Source organism: Arvicanthis niloticus, chromosome 3 (genome assembly GCF_011762505.2).
Source record: "Arvicanthis niloticus isolate mArvNil1 chromosome 3, mArvNil1.pat.X, whole genome shotgun sequence".
NCBI lineage: Eukaryota > Metazoa > Chordata > Mammalia > Rodentia > Muridae > Arvicanthis > Arvicanthis niloticus.
The window spans coordinates 136,575,641-136,592,840 of NC_047660.1; the positions used below are offsets into that span (position 1 = coordinate 136,575,641).

General features: G+C 41.5%; 1 protein-coding gene across 1 annotated transcript; it reads left to right on the forward strand.

The window, feature by feature from the left end:
- Positions 1-7: 7 nt before the first annotated feature.
- Poglut2 (protein O-glucosyltransferase 2) lies at positions 8-12,058 on the forward strand. The gene is made up of 10 exons (XM_034498039.2): positions 8-630; positions 1,743-1,948; positions 4,104-4,309; positions 4,489-4,566; positions 5,823-5,995; positions 6,115-6,352; positions 7,923-8,132; positions 8,779-8,868; positions 11,014-11,121; positions 11,838-12,058. The coding sequence occupies exons 1-10, from the start codon at positions 449-451 to the stop codon at positions 11,853-11,855; spliced, it is 1,509 nt and encodes a 502-aa protein (XP_034353930.1). The 5' UTR covers positions 8-448; the 3' UTR covers positions 11,856-12,058.
- Positions 12,059-17,200: the final 5,142 nt, after the last annotated feature.

Genomic DNA, 17,200 nt, shown 5'->3' on the forward strand with positions numbered 1-17,200 from the left:
TACATATCCCAGAAAGCTGAGGGCCCAGGACGCGTGTCCACTCTGACCCACTCATCCACTAGCAGAAAGCCTTACTAAGACTGGTCACAGCGCAGGCCAATCCTTCTCCGCTCACCTTGGCTAGAACCTGCGACGGATTCGTTCCCAAAGTGATGCTCTAGTGGCAAGGGTAACACAAGTTTGTCATTATCCGGAGAAAGAGGAGCCTGCGGTTCTTACCAGGTTCAGCAGAACGAGTGGCATCCTTCTCCTGAACATGCCACCGCTCCGGTTGTGACATTCTTGGGCACAGCGTAGTCCCACGAGCGGACCCCGCACGTCAAGCGACCCTTTAGGGACCTTGACTGCTGCTAAGGACTGACCATCGTACGCCTACCCACCCAGGCTAGCTCCGTCCACTTAGCACGTTTGCATTTATCCGTGGATCTTCCAAGACTCGGTCTTGTAAATGTTCAGCATTTCGCTGCTTTCCTGCCTTTTTCTGGGGACTGTGCCAGCACTTGCCCAGACCGGCGGAGAAAGGAGGCTGAGCCCAGAGAAGAGCGAAATATGGGGACCCGGGCTAAAAGCACACGTGGTCCTTCCTGCCCGCTATTTCTACATTCGGGCGGTGGATACCTCAGGGGAACAGTAAGTGGAGAAATGACTCCTCAACTATTTGAGATCGCGGTTTAAAATAACTGAAGGGGTTTTGTTCCTGTTATTTGCTTTGGTTTTGTCCTTCATCTCTATATGCCCCGACTTGTCTTTTCTGCCGGCAGTTTACATTCCAGAATTTTTGAGTGCTGTCTACATCTGGTTTTAATAGGCTTGCCCTTTTCTCTGTGACTTTAGAAATAATTCTGAGATATGTATCAGTATAGTATAAATAATATTGCTATAATGACAGCTTCTTCGTGGCTATTTAGATGGGAATCGAGACTAAACAAATCTCTGTTGTTTTTAAATGCTTTTCCATAAGCTGTTTTAAGAAAAAATAGTACAACTGGGAAAACTAAACACTAAAAACTATTCCCAAATGCAGGAACATTCAGTCCAAAATACTTGTGTTGCTAACATGATGACCAGTTATTTTGACTTTCCCCATAACTAAACATAATTTAGAGTACTGCTGTATTTATTAGACTTTTATTAGTTGTAATGTTTTAATTACATGATGTGGATAAGGGTCTATACTCACACCCAGGTGCTGGAAGAAGCCAGAAGAGGGCACTGGATTTCCTTAAACTGAAACTGCAGATAGTTGTGAGCCTTAAGGACGCTGGGTACTAGGAACTGAACTGAGTCTTTTACATGACAGTAAATGCTCTTAACCATTCAGCTATTTCCCCAGCCCCACAAATACTGAGTTTTCTTCTGAGCCACTAAGAACAACTTTTCAAATAAGGTCATCCTTGAAGTAAACATTTAACAAGTGAAAAATTGTCAAATGTGTTGATCATGAATTAATAGTACACTGATAGGAGTATTGCTCTATTTTGTATGCCAAATAGATTGCTAGTCTTAAATGTTATCTCCTAGGAACTGTCTAGTGAAAGTATTTTATGTTATTTTTTTGTTATCTTATTTTTTTATGTTATTTTTATGTTATCTTATTTTTTTTTTTTATCTTTGTTCTGGTACTAAAAGCCTAAGAGAGAAGCAAGCAACAATATCTTAAAAGAAGGATATGACAGAATATCCAACCTTTACAGATTAATCTCTTAAAAATAACCCTCATGTCTCATCGTTTTCCATAACAGGTTTACATCTTCTCCAGGCGAAAAGGTGTTCCAGGTTAAAATCTCAGCACCTGATGAGCAGTTCACTAGAGTTGGAGTCCAGGTTTTAGATCGAAAGGATGGGTCCTTCATAGTAAGATATAGAATGTATGCAAGCTACAGAAATCTGAAGATAGAGGTCAGACACCATGGGCAACATGTCGCCAAGTCTCCTTACATTTTAAGAGGTATTTTGAAACAAAATTTTACCATAGGATTTGTATACAAAAATGCATGTCATTCCATCAATAAGAATTCTATCAAAAAACTTAACATACTTTTTTCACTAAACGAAAAAAACTAGATGTTTTTCTAATTGAAAATTAAATTAGGCAGCTTGGCAAAAGAGAGATACTGATTATTTACATGGTGATTGTAATTTACTAAAGACCAAGAAACATTACTGGAAAAGTTGCTCCTTGAGGACACATCAGTGAGAATAATCAAGTTTAAAAAAGCTAGAGAGATGGCTCAGCATGGAAAAGCACATGCTGGTCTTGCAGAGGACCAGAGTTCGGATCCAGCCCCCATGTCACGAGGCTCAGAGCCACCTGGAACCCCAGCTTCAGGGAAGAGGCTATCTAGAGTACACAGGCACCTGCATTCATGTGTGCATAAACATATGCTTATATTCATAATGTATAATAGTAAATGCTTGACCACTTATTATTCATAATTTACAACAAAGTTTTATAAACTTTTTGGAACACAGCTTACAATAAGATATAACATATACATATAGGTATACAATGATAATTGATATGTGTATATGCACATAGGAAATTGAAACAAAGTCTCAAAAAATCATGCTTAATCATTATTACCATCTTTGGGTTGTGCTACTTCAGACTTTTTATTTATTTTGTGTGCATGACTGTGTAAGTCTTAGGATTAAAAAAGAATTTACAGGGCTGCAGCGATGGCTCAGTGATTAAGAACACTGGCTGCTTTTCCAAAGGACCTGGGTTTGGTTCCAGCACCCATATTGCAGTTTAAGACTGACTGTAACTCCTGTCTGAATAATTAAGTTAAATATGTAGTCATAGATAATTCTTGGGGGAATGATCTAATTAAGTAACTTACACTCATCACTGAGACTGCCAGGTGTAGTGGCAGACCTTCAATCCCAGTGCTCTGAGGATGGTGAGAAGCAAGTCTGTGAGTTTGAAGCCAGCCTAGTCTATGTTGTAAGTTCCAGGCCAGCCAGATGGCTTGAAGCAGAAAAAGGAATGAGCCATTGGTTTGGTTTAGTTGTCATTGACATGCCACTATTACAAAAACATTCTCTGCTATTTCCTCTCATAGGGATGAGAAGAGAGGTTTGTGATAAAAAGATAACATTTTCCCTTTCTATGGGGAGATAGGACCACAAGAAAATTATGAATTTTTTTAACTGTATAAATTCTTTTACATTCCACTGGGACTCCTTGGTATAATCCAGCCTACAAAGTATTAAAATGTATATAAATTCCATTGCCATCTATTGACTGGATCAGGTTGGAATCTGAGGATATCAGAAAGGAATAACACAGTTCCAGTTCCAATTCTTATGTTATGCTAGCATTATCTTTATAAATGTATAATTAATTCATTTTGATATTAATGAGATGACAAGTTTATAGGATTACCTTTGCTTCTTTATGTTCCTTTTTCTAAGGAAGGAAGAAAAACAAGATTGGAGTCCTTTGATTTTTCTCTGTTTTCTGGCAATGGTTTTTCCACTGAGAAAAGTACTTTATACTTTTGATGTGAGCCTAGTTTTTTAAAGGCTGAGCCATCTCTCTAGCCCATAGATACCCAAAGAAGTTGTTTTTATAATAAACCACTAAAACAGTAATTCATATCACTTTTATCCTTCGGGACATAGATTTCTCAATTTCTTGCCAATATTTTGTTATTCTTTCTAAGATTTAGAAATAAAAAATTATTTATAAATACATGTGTGTGCCTATAATGAGGATATGCTCACACATGTACAGGGATCACAGAGGCTGTCAGGTCTGCTGTGCCTGAAGTTATAGGTCGTTATAGATCCTGGGACCATAACTCCAGTCCTCTGCCAGAGCAACAAGTACTCATAACTGCTCAGCCTTTCCTCCAGCCCCATGGTGATTATGTGAAGTATGAAGACAAATGAATTATATCTATATAGAGCATACACACCCTCCATTGACTTGATTTGCACCTGTGCAAAGTGGGCCAGAATAGAAAACTACAGGAAGAAGAACCATGGCGACCTCTGACCAGATAGAAAGTTGATCTTCATGGAACATTCTTTATTAGGATTTGGTTGTTAAGGGAAATGTTCACCACTGTGTTATACTGCTGTCTATCTGAAAATAGGACCAGTTTACCATGAGAACTGTGATTGCCCTTTGGAAGACAGCACAGCCTGGCTACGGGAGATGAACTGTCCAGAAACCATCACTCAGATTCAGAAAGATCTGGCACATTTCCCTACCGTTGATCCTGAAAAGATTGCAGCAGAAATCCCAAAACGATTTGGACAGAGGCAAAGCCTGTGTCACTATACTGTAAAGGACAATAAGGTACAACATGATTGGGGTCTGCTTGTTCTCTGGACTCTGTCATGTCTTGACCTTTCGATTACATCTGGCTGCTTTTGTTAAACATCATTCTATATACATTTTTTTTTTGACAGGCCTTTTTTTAGGCATATCTGCCAGTTCTTCTCCACACATGTAGTAAATGTCAAATTCTCTTCTAGATTTATATCAAGACTCATGGTGAGCATGTCGGCTTTAGGATTTTCATGGATGCAATACTGCTTTCATTGACTAGAAAGGTTAGTATGTCTTCTCTGCATTATGATAGCAATGTCAATCTAGGTTTTATCATTTAATTTTTCAAAATATCATTAACATCAATATAAAGTGTTCTATCCTGGTACCTTCTATATTGGTATTCTAAATTTTTTTTTTCTGATATATGTATTAGATATTAAGGGCTGCTATATATAGTACCTTTAAAAAGCAGAGGATGGTTCTGGAGACCACTAATCAAAAACCAAGGTGTTGAAAGGGCCACACTCCTAAGATTCTGGAAGCATTCTTCTTCCCTGCCTCTTTCTGGCTCTTGTGCCCCTCTGTTTTTGGTGCTCCTTTGTTCATAGTTTTGTCAGTCTAATCTCTGCCTCTTGTCACATGGCCGTCTGCCCTCAAGAGTCTGAGCCTCTGGGTCCTCTCATGTCCCCTTCCCTCTTGTCTCCCAAAGATGCCAATCATTTTGGATTGACAGCCCCATCCTACATACTTGTGTGGCCTCATCTTAACTTATTGCGTCAGCAGTGACTGGTTCTGAATAAGGTAACTCTAAGACGCTGGGGTTTAGAACTTAGGTATATACATCTTCTGCAGGGGAAATAAGTCAATCTATAGCAATGGTACACATGGAAAGAAAATGCTGCAGCCTCATTAACAAGAACCCAGGGCTAAAGCCGCAAGTGCTGCATTTCCCAGCAACACTCCCTCCCTCCTCCCTCCACCCTCCCTATGATCTTGTTAGATTCTTGGCAATATGAGAACAATAGAAATTTCCTTTGCCAGTTTCTTGGCTTTGTAGTAAGTCTGATGGCCAACTTGGACATCACAGAAAGCAAACTGAAGGTACTTATACGAATGCCATATTCTGAAAGATGTCTGGCCATTTAACCTGAGGTGATTGTCATTGCCTAAAACTGGAAAAATTGGCCTTTTCTTGTGCAATGACTAATTTTGCTAAATTACCATAGTGAATGATGGGTTTCATTGTGACCTTTTCATATATATAATCACATATATATCTGATTACACTCACTCATAGATCCCTTTTTTCATATTTTGAAACAGCATATTGTCCACACTAGCTCTGAACTATGTAGCCCAGTCTAGCCTTATGTAGCCAATTTAGCACACCAGCATCCAACTCATGGTCATCCTACCTGAGCCCCACAGCTGCTAGGATTACAGAGAAGCACCACCATACTTAGTTCCAAATGATGGTTTTAACTGATCATGTGCAGTGCAAAGACTGTGAATAAGCTCTTGTTGTCCCCGCCTCTAGGTGAGGATGCCAGATGTGGAATTTTTTGTTAATTTGGGAGACTGGCCTTTGGAAAAAAAGAAATCCAACTCCAACCTTCAGCCGATCTTTTCCTGGTGTGGCTCCACAGAGTCCAGGGATATTGTGATGCCTACGTACGACCTGACTGACTCTGTTCTAGAAACCATGGGCCGGTGAGAGATGGTCAGGGTTGACCCGAGCCTTGGTTTGCTCTCTTTGGTGAGTTCTTTTCCATCTGCTTTCATGAATTGATAGTTTTGGAGGAAGACATGTTCTGTTTTCTGTCTTCCAGAGTAAGTCTGGATATGATGTCCGTGCAAGCTAACACAGGGCCTCCCTGGGAAAGTAAGAATTCCACAGCTGTCTGGAGGGGCCGAGACAGCCGCAAAGAGAGACTAGAGCTGGTAAAACTTAGCAGAAAACATCCAGAGCTCATCGATGCCGCGTTCACGAATTTCTTCTTCTTTAAACACGATGAAAGCCTGTATGGGCCCATTGTGAAACACATTTCATTTTTTGATTTCTTCAAGGTATGACGTCATCTATGGACATACCTTTCTGCTTTCCAACTTATGCACTTTGGGGGGAGGAAACTACAGTCTGTAAGTCACCAAGAATGGGAAGGTGTCACAAAACACAATAAGTACTGAGGTTTGATTTGGCCTGAATCTGGATTCACTGCACAGCACTGATATTGAATAGACATTATGGGAATTCAGAGCCTGGAAAAAACTTTTTTTTCCAGCTAACCCTTAAGATGAATGTGTGTTTGCTCAAATCATGTTTTTATTAGTAAGTATGTATAATCATTTTAGAAATACTTCTCTAAATCATAGCATCATAACAAGATACAAAACAGGTGTCTCTTCTCAGGCATTCTGCTGAAGAATGACTTGAAACACATCCAAATGCTCTGCCTGGGCATTCTGGGCATGACACATGGTTTTCTGCACCTTGCGTATAGATTCCTCATGTTTCCCAGAGAGTGATCCTCTTTCTCACAATGTTTCAAGCAGAGCCACCCCACTCCCCAACCCCCAACGAGGTTTCTGAAGTTCTTTGGGTCAACAAAAAAAGTGGGAGAAAATAAGAAATGAGTGAGCCCCTCTGTTCTCTGGATGCTGACGTGCCATTGATGGGTTCTATGGCAATAGGCAGACCTCAAGGATGCTATTCACTCACATGCTCCTGTTTTTCACATATGTATATTGAAATTGTTTTAGGTGTAACAAAACATAGGTGACATGATTAGCCATTCCTTCTCAGAGGGGATGTGTGTGTGCTCATAGGTACTTGTGTGTACGAGCCTGCGTGTATATAGGTCAGGAGAACCTTGGGTGTCATTCGGCGGGAGCCATACCCCTTGACTTTTGATAGAGTCTCTCACTTGGCTAGGAGCATGTCAGTTAACCTAGACTGAGTGGTCTTCAAGCCTCAGGGACCCACCTATCTCCCCTTCCCCAGCACTAGAATTACAAGCACATGCAATCACACCTAGTTTTTGTGAAAAGGTTCTGAGCATCCAAACTCAGGCCCTCATGCTTTCATGGCCAGCAGTTTACGGCCTGAGCCATCTCCTAGCCTCAAGGGCAGCATTTCGTCACTTGGCTTCTTCTTGCATGTTGAATGTTCTACATCTAGAGTTACTGATTTCTGTACTATTATTCATAGATGTTCTTACCCCAAAGCTTACTAATTTCCTTAAGAAATATGTATAGCCATATTGCATTTTAAAAATACTGTTGACATGGCCCAGAATGTGCTGCCTGTGGCTGCACATGTAAATCAACAAAGAAGCAAAGGCCTTAAAAGCCACAGCTCCACCTTTGTTTATGTTGTAGCCTCAGGACATCCATAGTATTAATTTTCTGACTGCTTCAGTATTAGATATGTAATTTTTTGTGTTTGGGAAATTTGGGGCCATATCAAATGAACCTTTATTTTTAGCTCTAGGTCAACACAGTGTATTATAAGAGAACTTATTAAATTTTAATGGAGAGGGAATGTCAGTCTGAGGATGGCAAAATGGTCATAGAAGGAAGAAGAAAAATGAGTAGAAATGGGAAATAGTAAAGGCTCTTATATGCTCCTATTTTGCAGCACAAGTATCAGATAAATATTGATGGCACTGTGGCAGCATACCGATTGCCCTATCTACTGGTAGGCGACAGTGTAGTCCTGAAGCAGGACTCCATCTACTATGAACATTTCTACAATGAACTGCAGCCCTGGAAACACTACATTCCAGTCAAAAGCAACCTAAGTGATCTGCTGGAAAAGCTCAAGTGGGCAAGAGACCACGACGCAGAGGTAGGTCCGCTTTCAAGAACGCTTGCTCCACGTGTGCCCTGTGTTACAGGACTGTTGGAAACGTGCCTGGACACTGGGATGCTCAGATGCAACTTGTACCTATACATGGGATGCTGTCTGACCAAGGGTAGCATGCACTCCCCCTCAAGGCGAACATAACAGCATTTTAGATTGGCCGACCACTCTGCTAAACTCTGGCCTTGTTTGTGTTTTCTCTTTCAGTAAGATTGGTCATGGGCATAAGCAGTGTCCTATCTGGCAATAGATGTCAGTTACTACTGTAGAATAAATGAGGAATTATTAATACAAGTAAGGTTGAAAACTGAATAGAGAGCATGCAAGGCTTCACACTGTGTATTAAATAAGTTCTTCCTTTGCTTGGGTCTAACTGTCTTCTCCGAGGGAGGCTTATCTCTAGGGCATCCCACATGCCAACTTGTACTTTCAAATGTTATAAACCTCTCTGAGCTGAACAAACGTACTCTGTGAAAGGCACCTTTTGCCACATAAGGCTACTCCCAAGGACATGTTTTCTGGGTCATCTCACTGTGTAGTCTTAAGGTCTGCATATGTTTGCAAGCCAAATAAATAAATAATAAATAAGTTCCATTAAAGGGTGTTTTCTTTGGTTTTTAAATTTCTATAGGCAAAGAAGATAGCAAAAGCAGGACAAGAATTTGCAAGAAATAATCTAATGGGTGATGATATATTCTGTTATTACTTTAAACTGTTCCAGGTTAGTATTTTCACGCACATGCACGTGCTCCTCATATTGCTTGGCACTGGACATGTTGTAGGCAAACAATATTTTACATAAAATGTTCTAAAGGTGTATTAGTATAAGGACATATATGCACCACTTTGATAGAAATTAGATACGGACATTAGTAAGTACTTGGGCTTGGGAACGTAGCTTACTGTAGACTGCATATCTAGCATGCATGAGGTATTAAGTTCAGTTCCGAGCACTGTAAGGAAAAACAGGTTGAAAACTTCAAGTGAAAAGTGTTGATAATAGGCCTGCATTTGGAAGCTGGGGTTGTATGTATGGAAAATATGTCCAAACTTGGGTAGAAAAAGGCCTGTGGCCTGGTAGGTTGAGAGTTCAAGGGGTCTGTGGTTATACTTCCCTCAAACAAACCCAGGATTATCTAATCTGGGAGCGAAGCAGGATTGGACCTGTTTAATACTTGCATGGGGGACTGCTTGGCAATAATGGGGTACTGTAGGCAGTCAATAAAAATATGAAAAAGGGCTGGGCGTTGGTAGCACACACCTTTAATCCCAGCACTTAGGAGGCAGAGGCAGGCGGATTTCTGAGTTCGAGGCCAGCCTGGTCTACAGAGTGAGTTCCAGGACAGCCAGGGCTACACAGAGAAACCCTGTCTCGAAAAAACAAAACAAAACAAAACAAAAACAAAAAACAAACAAAAAATAGTTTTAATTAAGCAAAGTACAAATTATAGTCATCCTCTTTGTCCCAAATAACTCATACCTTATTTTGAAAGTTATTTTCATGGACCAAGAATTTATACATTGTAATCCCAACATAACTGATGATTTAAAAGGCTTATCTTTAAAAACAGAATGTACAAGTAAACAAGATTGTTGCTGGTAACAGATTCTTGTCTCAGACTCACGGATATTAAATACCGTGTCTTGGGCTCTGCTACAGAACAAAGGGGGTCTGTTTCTGATTTGTACTGGTCTATGTTATAATCTTTCCTAGAAGGTAGCAAAGGGATACAGAGAGTGAGCTATGTAAAATGAATGAACTAGACCAGGGGGATTACTCTCTGAGCATCTGAATATCCATTGGATTGTGTCATTTACTTAGCTCATGTACAGCATCCATACCTAGCACGGTGCCCGCTGCAGAACAAGAGTATAATCAAAAAAGGTAGTGACTCCGACTTGTGCAGCCTTAGTGCGGAAGGAAGAAATAGGCTCTGCCCTTCTTGTTGGGAGGATTTGCGCAATATTCCTTACGCTTAAAACAGCGGTAGTTAGGAGGAAATATTTAGTCATATAAATTTCTCACCAGTTAAAAGCACACACTGCTCTTGCAAAGAACCTAAATTCAGTCCTTGTCACCCATATCGGGCAGCTCTCAATGGCCTGCGACTGTAGTTTCAGGACCTCTGATGCCTTTGGCCTCTCTTGGTATTCACACTCATGCATACACTCACACTCAGATACATCACAAAAAACCAAAACAATGTTTTCAAATGTGGATGTGCTAAATGCAGTGGGACACACCTGTAATCTTATCACTCAGGAGGTAAAGACAGAAGGATTACTGCAGGTTTGATCCCAGTGGGATCTACATATCACTAGGCCAACTGTAGCGACAGCCTGTCTCAAAAATGCAAAACACGATAAGGCTAAACCCATGGCTCAGTGGATCAAGCATAAAGAGACTAGGTAGGATACCTAGCACCCTGTGAAAATCCGTTTGTAGCAACAGCTTATCTGTAATCCCAGCACTGAGAAGCAGAGACAAGAGAATTCCCCCGGGGCTGGTAGCCAGCCCATCTAGTCAGTCAGTAGGTTTCAGGTTCACTGAGAGAGACTCTGCCTCTAAAAATAATATGGAGTGTGGCTCAGCATATGATGTCCGACTCTGGTCTTCATACACCAACATATTCATTACACACACATACACACATGAGTAGACTAATAAGGGTATATTGGGAATTGGTAGCCGGTGTTCACAGCACAAACAGTATTGAGCATTTAAAATGGATATGGAAGACACTCTGGTCACCGTTAGGTACATAGGCATTAAATGAATGCTTTCCTTATAATTTCCAGCTTGTCTCATTTGGTGAATACATTTTAAAAGCTGCTTAAGAAATACTTTTGTATTGCTGTTTAACAGGGCTATGCCAACTTACAAGTGAGTGAGCCCCAGATTCGAGAGGGTATGAAGAGGGTAGAGCCACAGTCTGAGGATGACCTCTTCCCTTGCACATGCCATAGGAGAAAGGTAACAAGACTCACTTTCTGACTCTACTGGTATAACAGAACCAGCTCACTTGATAGATCACTGTCTGTGAAATATGAAGGAATTCTGAATGCTAGTTAAAATGTTGGTAGCTTATTATCAGGACTTTGTATACCCTGAAAGTCTCTAAGTAGGAATTTTGGTTGTTTATAGGTTTGTCTTTCTTTTTTGAGAAATGATTTACCACTAACTTATTAGCCTCTAAAGGGTACACCATCTATGCTGATCCCTTTCTGTGCTGTAAGACCCATGAAATCACAAGAGCCAATAATGAAATGGAATAAATATCATATTTGTTTTGGTTCTTTATAATATGGGGCATTCCCATTTCCCTTTTATCTTTTAATGACTTACAAAGAGTAGGTACCAGTCAGTGTCTTCCACTAAGTATCAGAAGTTTGAGTGAGAGCATCAAATCTTGTTCATACACACCATCCTTAACACAGGGTGGGATGGTGACACAGACCCCTGGATAGTTAGGATCTCCGTCGCCCACTCCCATGTAAGCAGCTGGTCTTATCCCTGGGTGATTCTGGTCCCTCTAGAAATGGTCCTGAGCATTTGGAGCACCTCGAAGGAACTTGCATTTTTTTTTTCTCTCCTCTCATCTTTAGGAAAAATAATTATCTGGTATGAGCATTCTTGATTCTTAAGATTTTTTTTTTAGTGGCTCTCAACATTTTTCTTCTTAATTACAGGCCAAAGATGAACTCTGATATGCAAAATATCTTCTGTTCAAATGATGGTGCTCCGAAGACACTTGACTATAAAGATTATTTTTAAGTATGTTTCACAGACAATGTAAAATTTACATGTGACCATTCACTTTCTCGGAGTATTTCTTCTTATACAGTGTTCCCAGGACTGTCTTTTTACATCACGTTTTAAAATTTTTATAATAAAACTGCCTTTATTTTAAGGGTCTGTTTTGTTACAGTTATTATCTATGAATAGAAATAGGAGAGTCTGGGTCCTTGATTCTGGCAAGTGCTCTGATTCAAACAGACCTCCAAAACCAAAACAAAACCCAGCCAATTGTGGTGGTTCATGCCTAGAATTCCAGCACTGCAGAGGTTGAGACAAGAAGATTCTATGAGTTCAAGGCCAGTCTGAGCTACATAGTAAGTTGGAAGACAGTAAGACTGTTTTAAAATGCAAAGGACTCTGTCTCGTTTAAGCTGTTTTTCTTTTGGAATAACTGTTCACTGAGCCTCAGCCAAACCTCATTCTAATAAAACATGCAAGAGCTGCTTTTATCTGGCCTCTGCCTCTCTTGTTGGTCATATCTATTGCCACTTGTTAGGACTCCTATCACTGTCCACCCAGTGCTTGTTTCCTTCCTGCCCTGGGTTTGTTTTTCCCTTTATGTGGAAGCTGGGATCCACTGTACTTTGTGTAGCTCATCTGAGGAATGTAACACTTCTGATTTTTTTATATCATGTAGTCATCATGCTTTGCAGTAGTTACCTGTAGACACTCCCTTACACCTCAGACCTTAAGCATCTTGATTACAAAGACAATTCTTTTTTTAGGTCTAACAGGCTTGCCTGAACATGGAAGGGACAACAAATTTTAAATGGGTCAATAAATGACAGTTACCTTGAAAATGAAATTAAAGAACTAGCTGGGGACCAGGCATGCTAGTACATGCCTTTAGTCCCACCACTCAAGTTTCTCCTCCAATTAGATAAACCACACACAACAGTCAATCTACTTTACTCCAAGTTCACTGATTTTAATGTTAATCTCATTGAAAAATACCCTGGCCGAAACATCCAAAATGTTTGACCTTATGTTGGGGATAGCCCAACCAAGTTAACCATACAATAAATTCATACAACAATATTGAACACATAACATGCATTCAGTTATAGTATCCAAAGATAGAGCAGGCAATAATTGTTGTCTTTTCTAGAAAAAAACATGGAAACTTGGAATCAAGAAAACATGTATGGTTGTGGCTAAAAATGGCCCCACAGTCATGGGTGCCTACTTATCACTAATCTAAATATGCAAATCAGAGATTGACTGTTGCCACATGATGGTATAGTATAGAATAAATAGAGTTTATTCAGGGCATGGGAAGGGGAGTCAAGAGGGTAGTAGAGGAGGGGGCAAGCAGCCCCTTTTATAGGGGGTCAGGCCTAGTGGGGCAGAGTTTAGACAGAATACTAACATTCCCCTCTTCCCCATTTTGGTATAATTAAAAACGAAAAAATTAGAAAGAGGTGATGGTGAAGCAGAAACAGGGTCACCGTGATATCTGACTACTTTCTGCTGGCATCAGGGGCTACGTATCTCTAGGAAACCTAGAAGAATAGGTATGGGGATGTTTTTCCAATCTTAAGAGAATTGGCTGTTTCCTTGCTGTCCAGGGTCTATGGAACCATCTATGGATAGATCAGAAGGAACAAGTCCAGTAGAAGCGTCTGTGTCTATGAGAGAAGATTGGAGCATCTGGAGGTTGCTTCTCTGGAGCTGTCCTAGCACCTGGACTTGACAAGATGCTAACACACACACACACACACACACACACACACACATTATAGGTAGAGAATAAGATTAAGTGTGTTTGAGAGAAAGAAAAAAATTTTAGATGTACATTTGAAACCCAGAGGAATCCCACCTGTAGGGGGGTCGCGGCGAGCGGTGACAATATTCGCCATTACAAGATGGCGCTGGCATCCGGTGCTCCCACAAGTAAACAACTAAACTGCGCAGGTGCAAGAGGCGAAAGTGCGCCAAGTCACTGCCCATCCCAGGGCGTAATATGGGGTGATGAGTGAACAGCCAATCAGAAGTGAACACACCACTCTAGGGTGCATATAAGCAGTGCCTTTTCCGGGCTTGGGGTCTTCCGCTTCAGCTGATACAAGAATAAAGCCTCGATGTAGTAACTAGTTACCCGAACACTGCCTCCCGTGTCTCTCTTGTGGGCGAGGGGACTTGGAAGGGGCGTGGAACACCCACCCTCTGGAATAGGTAATAAGTGGGAACTTTAGGCAGATGTATTTATCTGGGTGACGTTTATTTGATCCATGAGAGGTAGGTCTGAGTGGGTTTCCTGTAGCTTATAAGTTTATAAAAGAGATAACAACACGAGTTAACAACATGTACAGTTTTTAAGAACTCAAATTGTTGGGACAGTGACATAGCAAGAAGAGGAAACACGAAGCATTTAATCTATGGAATCCAAGTTTAGGTAAGGAATTAACCGATTACATCTGTGAAAGCTTTTTCTAGCTGTCAAGCTACAGTTACCTTAGCTGTCAATGGAGTCAGAAATCTGAGAAAGGATAAACAATAATCTAGCAGTCATATAGCAATTAAAAAATGACAGTTTCCACTAGCCAACAGTTCCCTGTGGTCTCCATGGCAGCTTGGGCAGAGTCAGTTTAGCTTTCAAGCCCAGAAGACAAAAGAGCCTTTTTCTCTGTGGAATGAATACATGTGACATGAGAAATGACTTACCTTGGTTTAGATAAGACTCTGAGGTTTGTCCACTGTGGGAGTAAACTGTCAAAGGCTTTGGAAGTGTTTGTCATAAAATTTTCATAATTAGCAGGCTTCTGACGAGATAAAGGGCTATATGGATTCGTTATATCTGAATAGAACACACAACAATTTAATAGCAGTAGTAAAAAAATTATCAAGACAGGATAGGAATAAAATAAATAAATAATAATAAATTAGTTAAATTAAATCTTAAGTAACTTTGGAAGGTTGTGTAAGTAGAGATCGTGGTGACAGAAAGTGAGTTTGTCTAGGCGGGTTCAGGCCTGTGACACGGACTGTGCGGGCAGGCGGTGCGCACACGGGCATGTACCGCTAATGAAACGGATTGTAAAGAGAGCAGAGCAGACTGCAGGACACAGGCGAGCATGTATGGCTGTCGCTGTCTTCATTTCTAGACAGCAGCGGTGACAGCCGGCAGCTGAGCGGGAGTGTTTACTTCAGCTGAGCGGGGCCGGTACTTCCTCCCAGTAGCTGGGAGTCGTGGCCCTGGGCTTCTGGCTGTCGGAGTCCGCGGTAGGCGGGGGGAAAAGGAGGCGCCTGAAGTCGCCCCCATCTCCCAGCAACGTGCACGCTATTCTGGTGGTGCAGCACCGCTGGCCCTCACTTTAGAAGGGGGAGGGGAGGCTCCCTTGGGTGTTTTGGACAAGGTGAAAGCTGTTTTTCTTGCAGCTGTAGCGGGCAGCCAGGCAGGACAGCCAAAAGCAACTACAGTAGTGGTCAGAGTGGTCAAAGAAGGAAGTAGCGACAGGGCAGATGGGGTGAGCTGCCGCAGGGTCAGGGTCAAGGGGAATTGGAGCCAGGTGCAGATAGGGGCAGGAAGGGCCAAAGCTGCTTCTTCCGCAGCTGCGGGCCGAGCAGGGGTCAGTGGCAGCTTTGGCGGGCAAAGCACAGGAGCCCCTGGCGAGAGAGAGCATGCAAGTGTAGGGGCGGCTGGTGGTCGCGCGTGGGAAAGCAAGTCTCGCAGACTGAGTCCAAGGCAAGACGCAAGGGGCGGGCCAGACCTGCTTTTCACAGGCAAACTGGGGGGCAGCAAGCAGAATCCCTGGCCCGGGGCAGGGGTGGTGGCGAACCAGCGGAACCTGCCGAACTAGAGGCCACAGCAGCTGCAGCAGGAGCAAATGACCGGGGGCGGCGGGGGGCGGGGGGAAGCCTTTGCTATGGGTCGCTAGAGAGAAAGTGCCAGTTTAGTGGCCATATAGAAATAATGCTTTCTGCTTACTGTGAATTAGACCAAGACATCCCAGTAAGTAGGGACAAGGTAGTAAGACCGACCCATGGGTGAGAGAATAAGGTTATTAACTGACCCTACTAGCGTCCTGAAGGCATCATTAACAACCAAAGAGATTCTAGCACAGGCCAGACCTCCAGGTCATCACGTGGGAGCCTGGGGCTACACTCCAAGCAGATGATCCTGAGCTAGAGAGGACTTTACCCTGGAATTTCTCAGCAGCAAGAGAGAAACTGTCTCAAAGAAGACTGGAAATTTTCACCCAAAGGAAAAGGTCCTAGAACAGGGACCAAGCCCCTTTTATAGTGTGTCCAGCCTGCCTGGCTCTTGCCAGGTAACTGTGGGGCAGAGCTTAGACAGAATGCTAACACTAATAACATTCTAATTTTCAAACAATGTAAAAAGCCATGCAAATTATGTATTATTTGGTAATGACTGAATTGTTATAGTACTTGATGTAGACATTCATTATTTGTTTGCATTTTTTACATCTTCAGAATTTTATGCAATGTGGTCATTTAATAATTTATGTGGTATTTCTTTTCTTTTTTGTTTTCTTGGGTTTTTTGTTTTTTTGACATAGTCTTACTAGGTAATTATGGTTGGCCTGGAACTATCTAAATAGAGCAGGCTGGCTTCAAACTCATAGAGTTCTTCCTGCCTCTGCCTTCTGAGTCTTCTGAGTGCCGGATTAAAGCAGTAGGCCACCATACAAGGCCTTGATTTAGGACATTTTAAACTACAACCCACAGGCCAAATCTGGCCCACCACCTGTTTGTACAACCTTAAAACTAAGAATAATTTTAACATTTTAAGTGGTCGAAATCAAAAATAATTATAGTCCAATACACATAGAACTCAAATTTTGGTTCATAATTAAAGGTTTTTTTATTAGTTTCCTATTACTTCTATGAAAATAACTATCACATACTTAGTCCTCTAAAACAATACAAATGTGTTGTCACAATCCTAGAAGTCACGATCTGAAATCAGTTTCCCTGGGTTAATAAATGTAAAGACATTTAGCAGGGCTGAATCCTTCTGATGTATTAGGTGGGGCTATCCTTGCCTCTCTCTCTCTCTCTCTCTCTCTCTCTCTCTCTCTCTTTTTTTTTCTTCTAATGGTGCATTCTTATTTCTTGCCTTGAGAACCCTCTATCTTCCTAGCCTTTAGCTTAGTGTCTTAAAATCTCCCTCTGCTTCTCTCACCAAAGCACCACTGTCTATCTGAACAGTGTAGCAATATGATTCACAATAAGCCATGTGTCCACAGACTAGTAAATGGATACATAAAACCATTTAAGAGCTTTCAGTGAT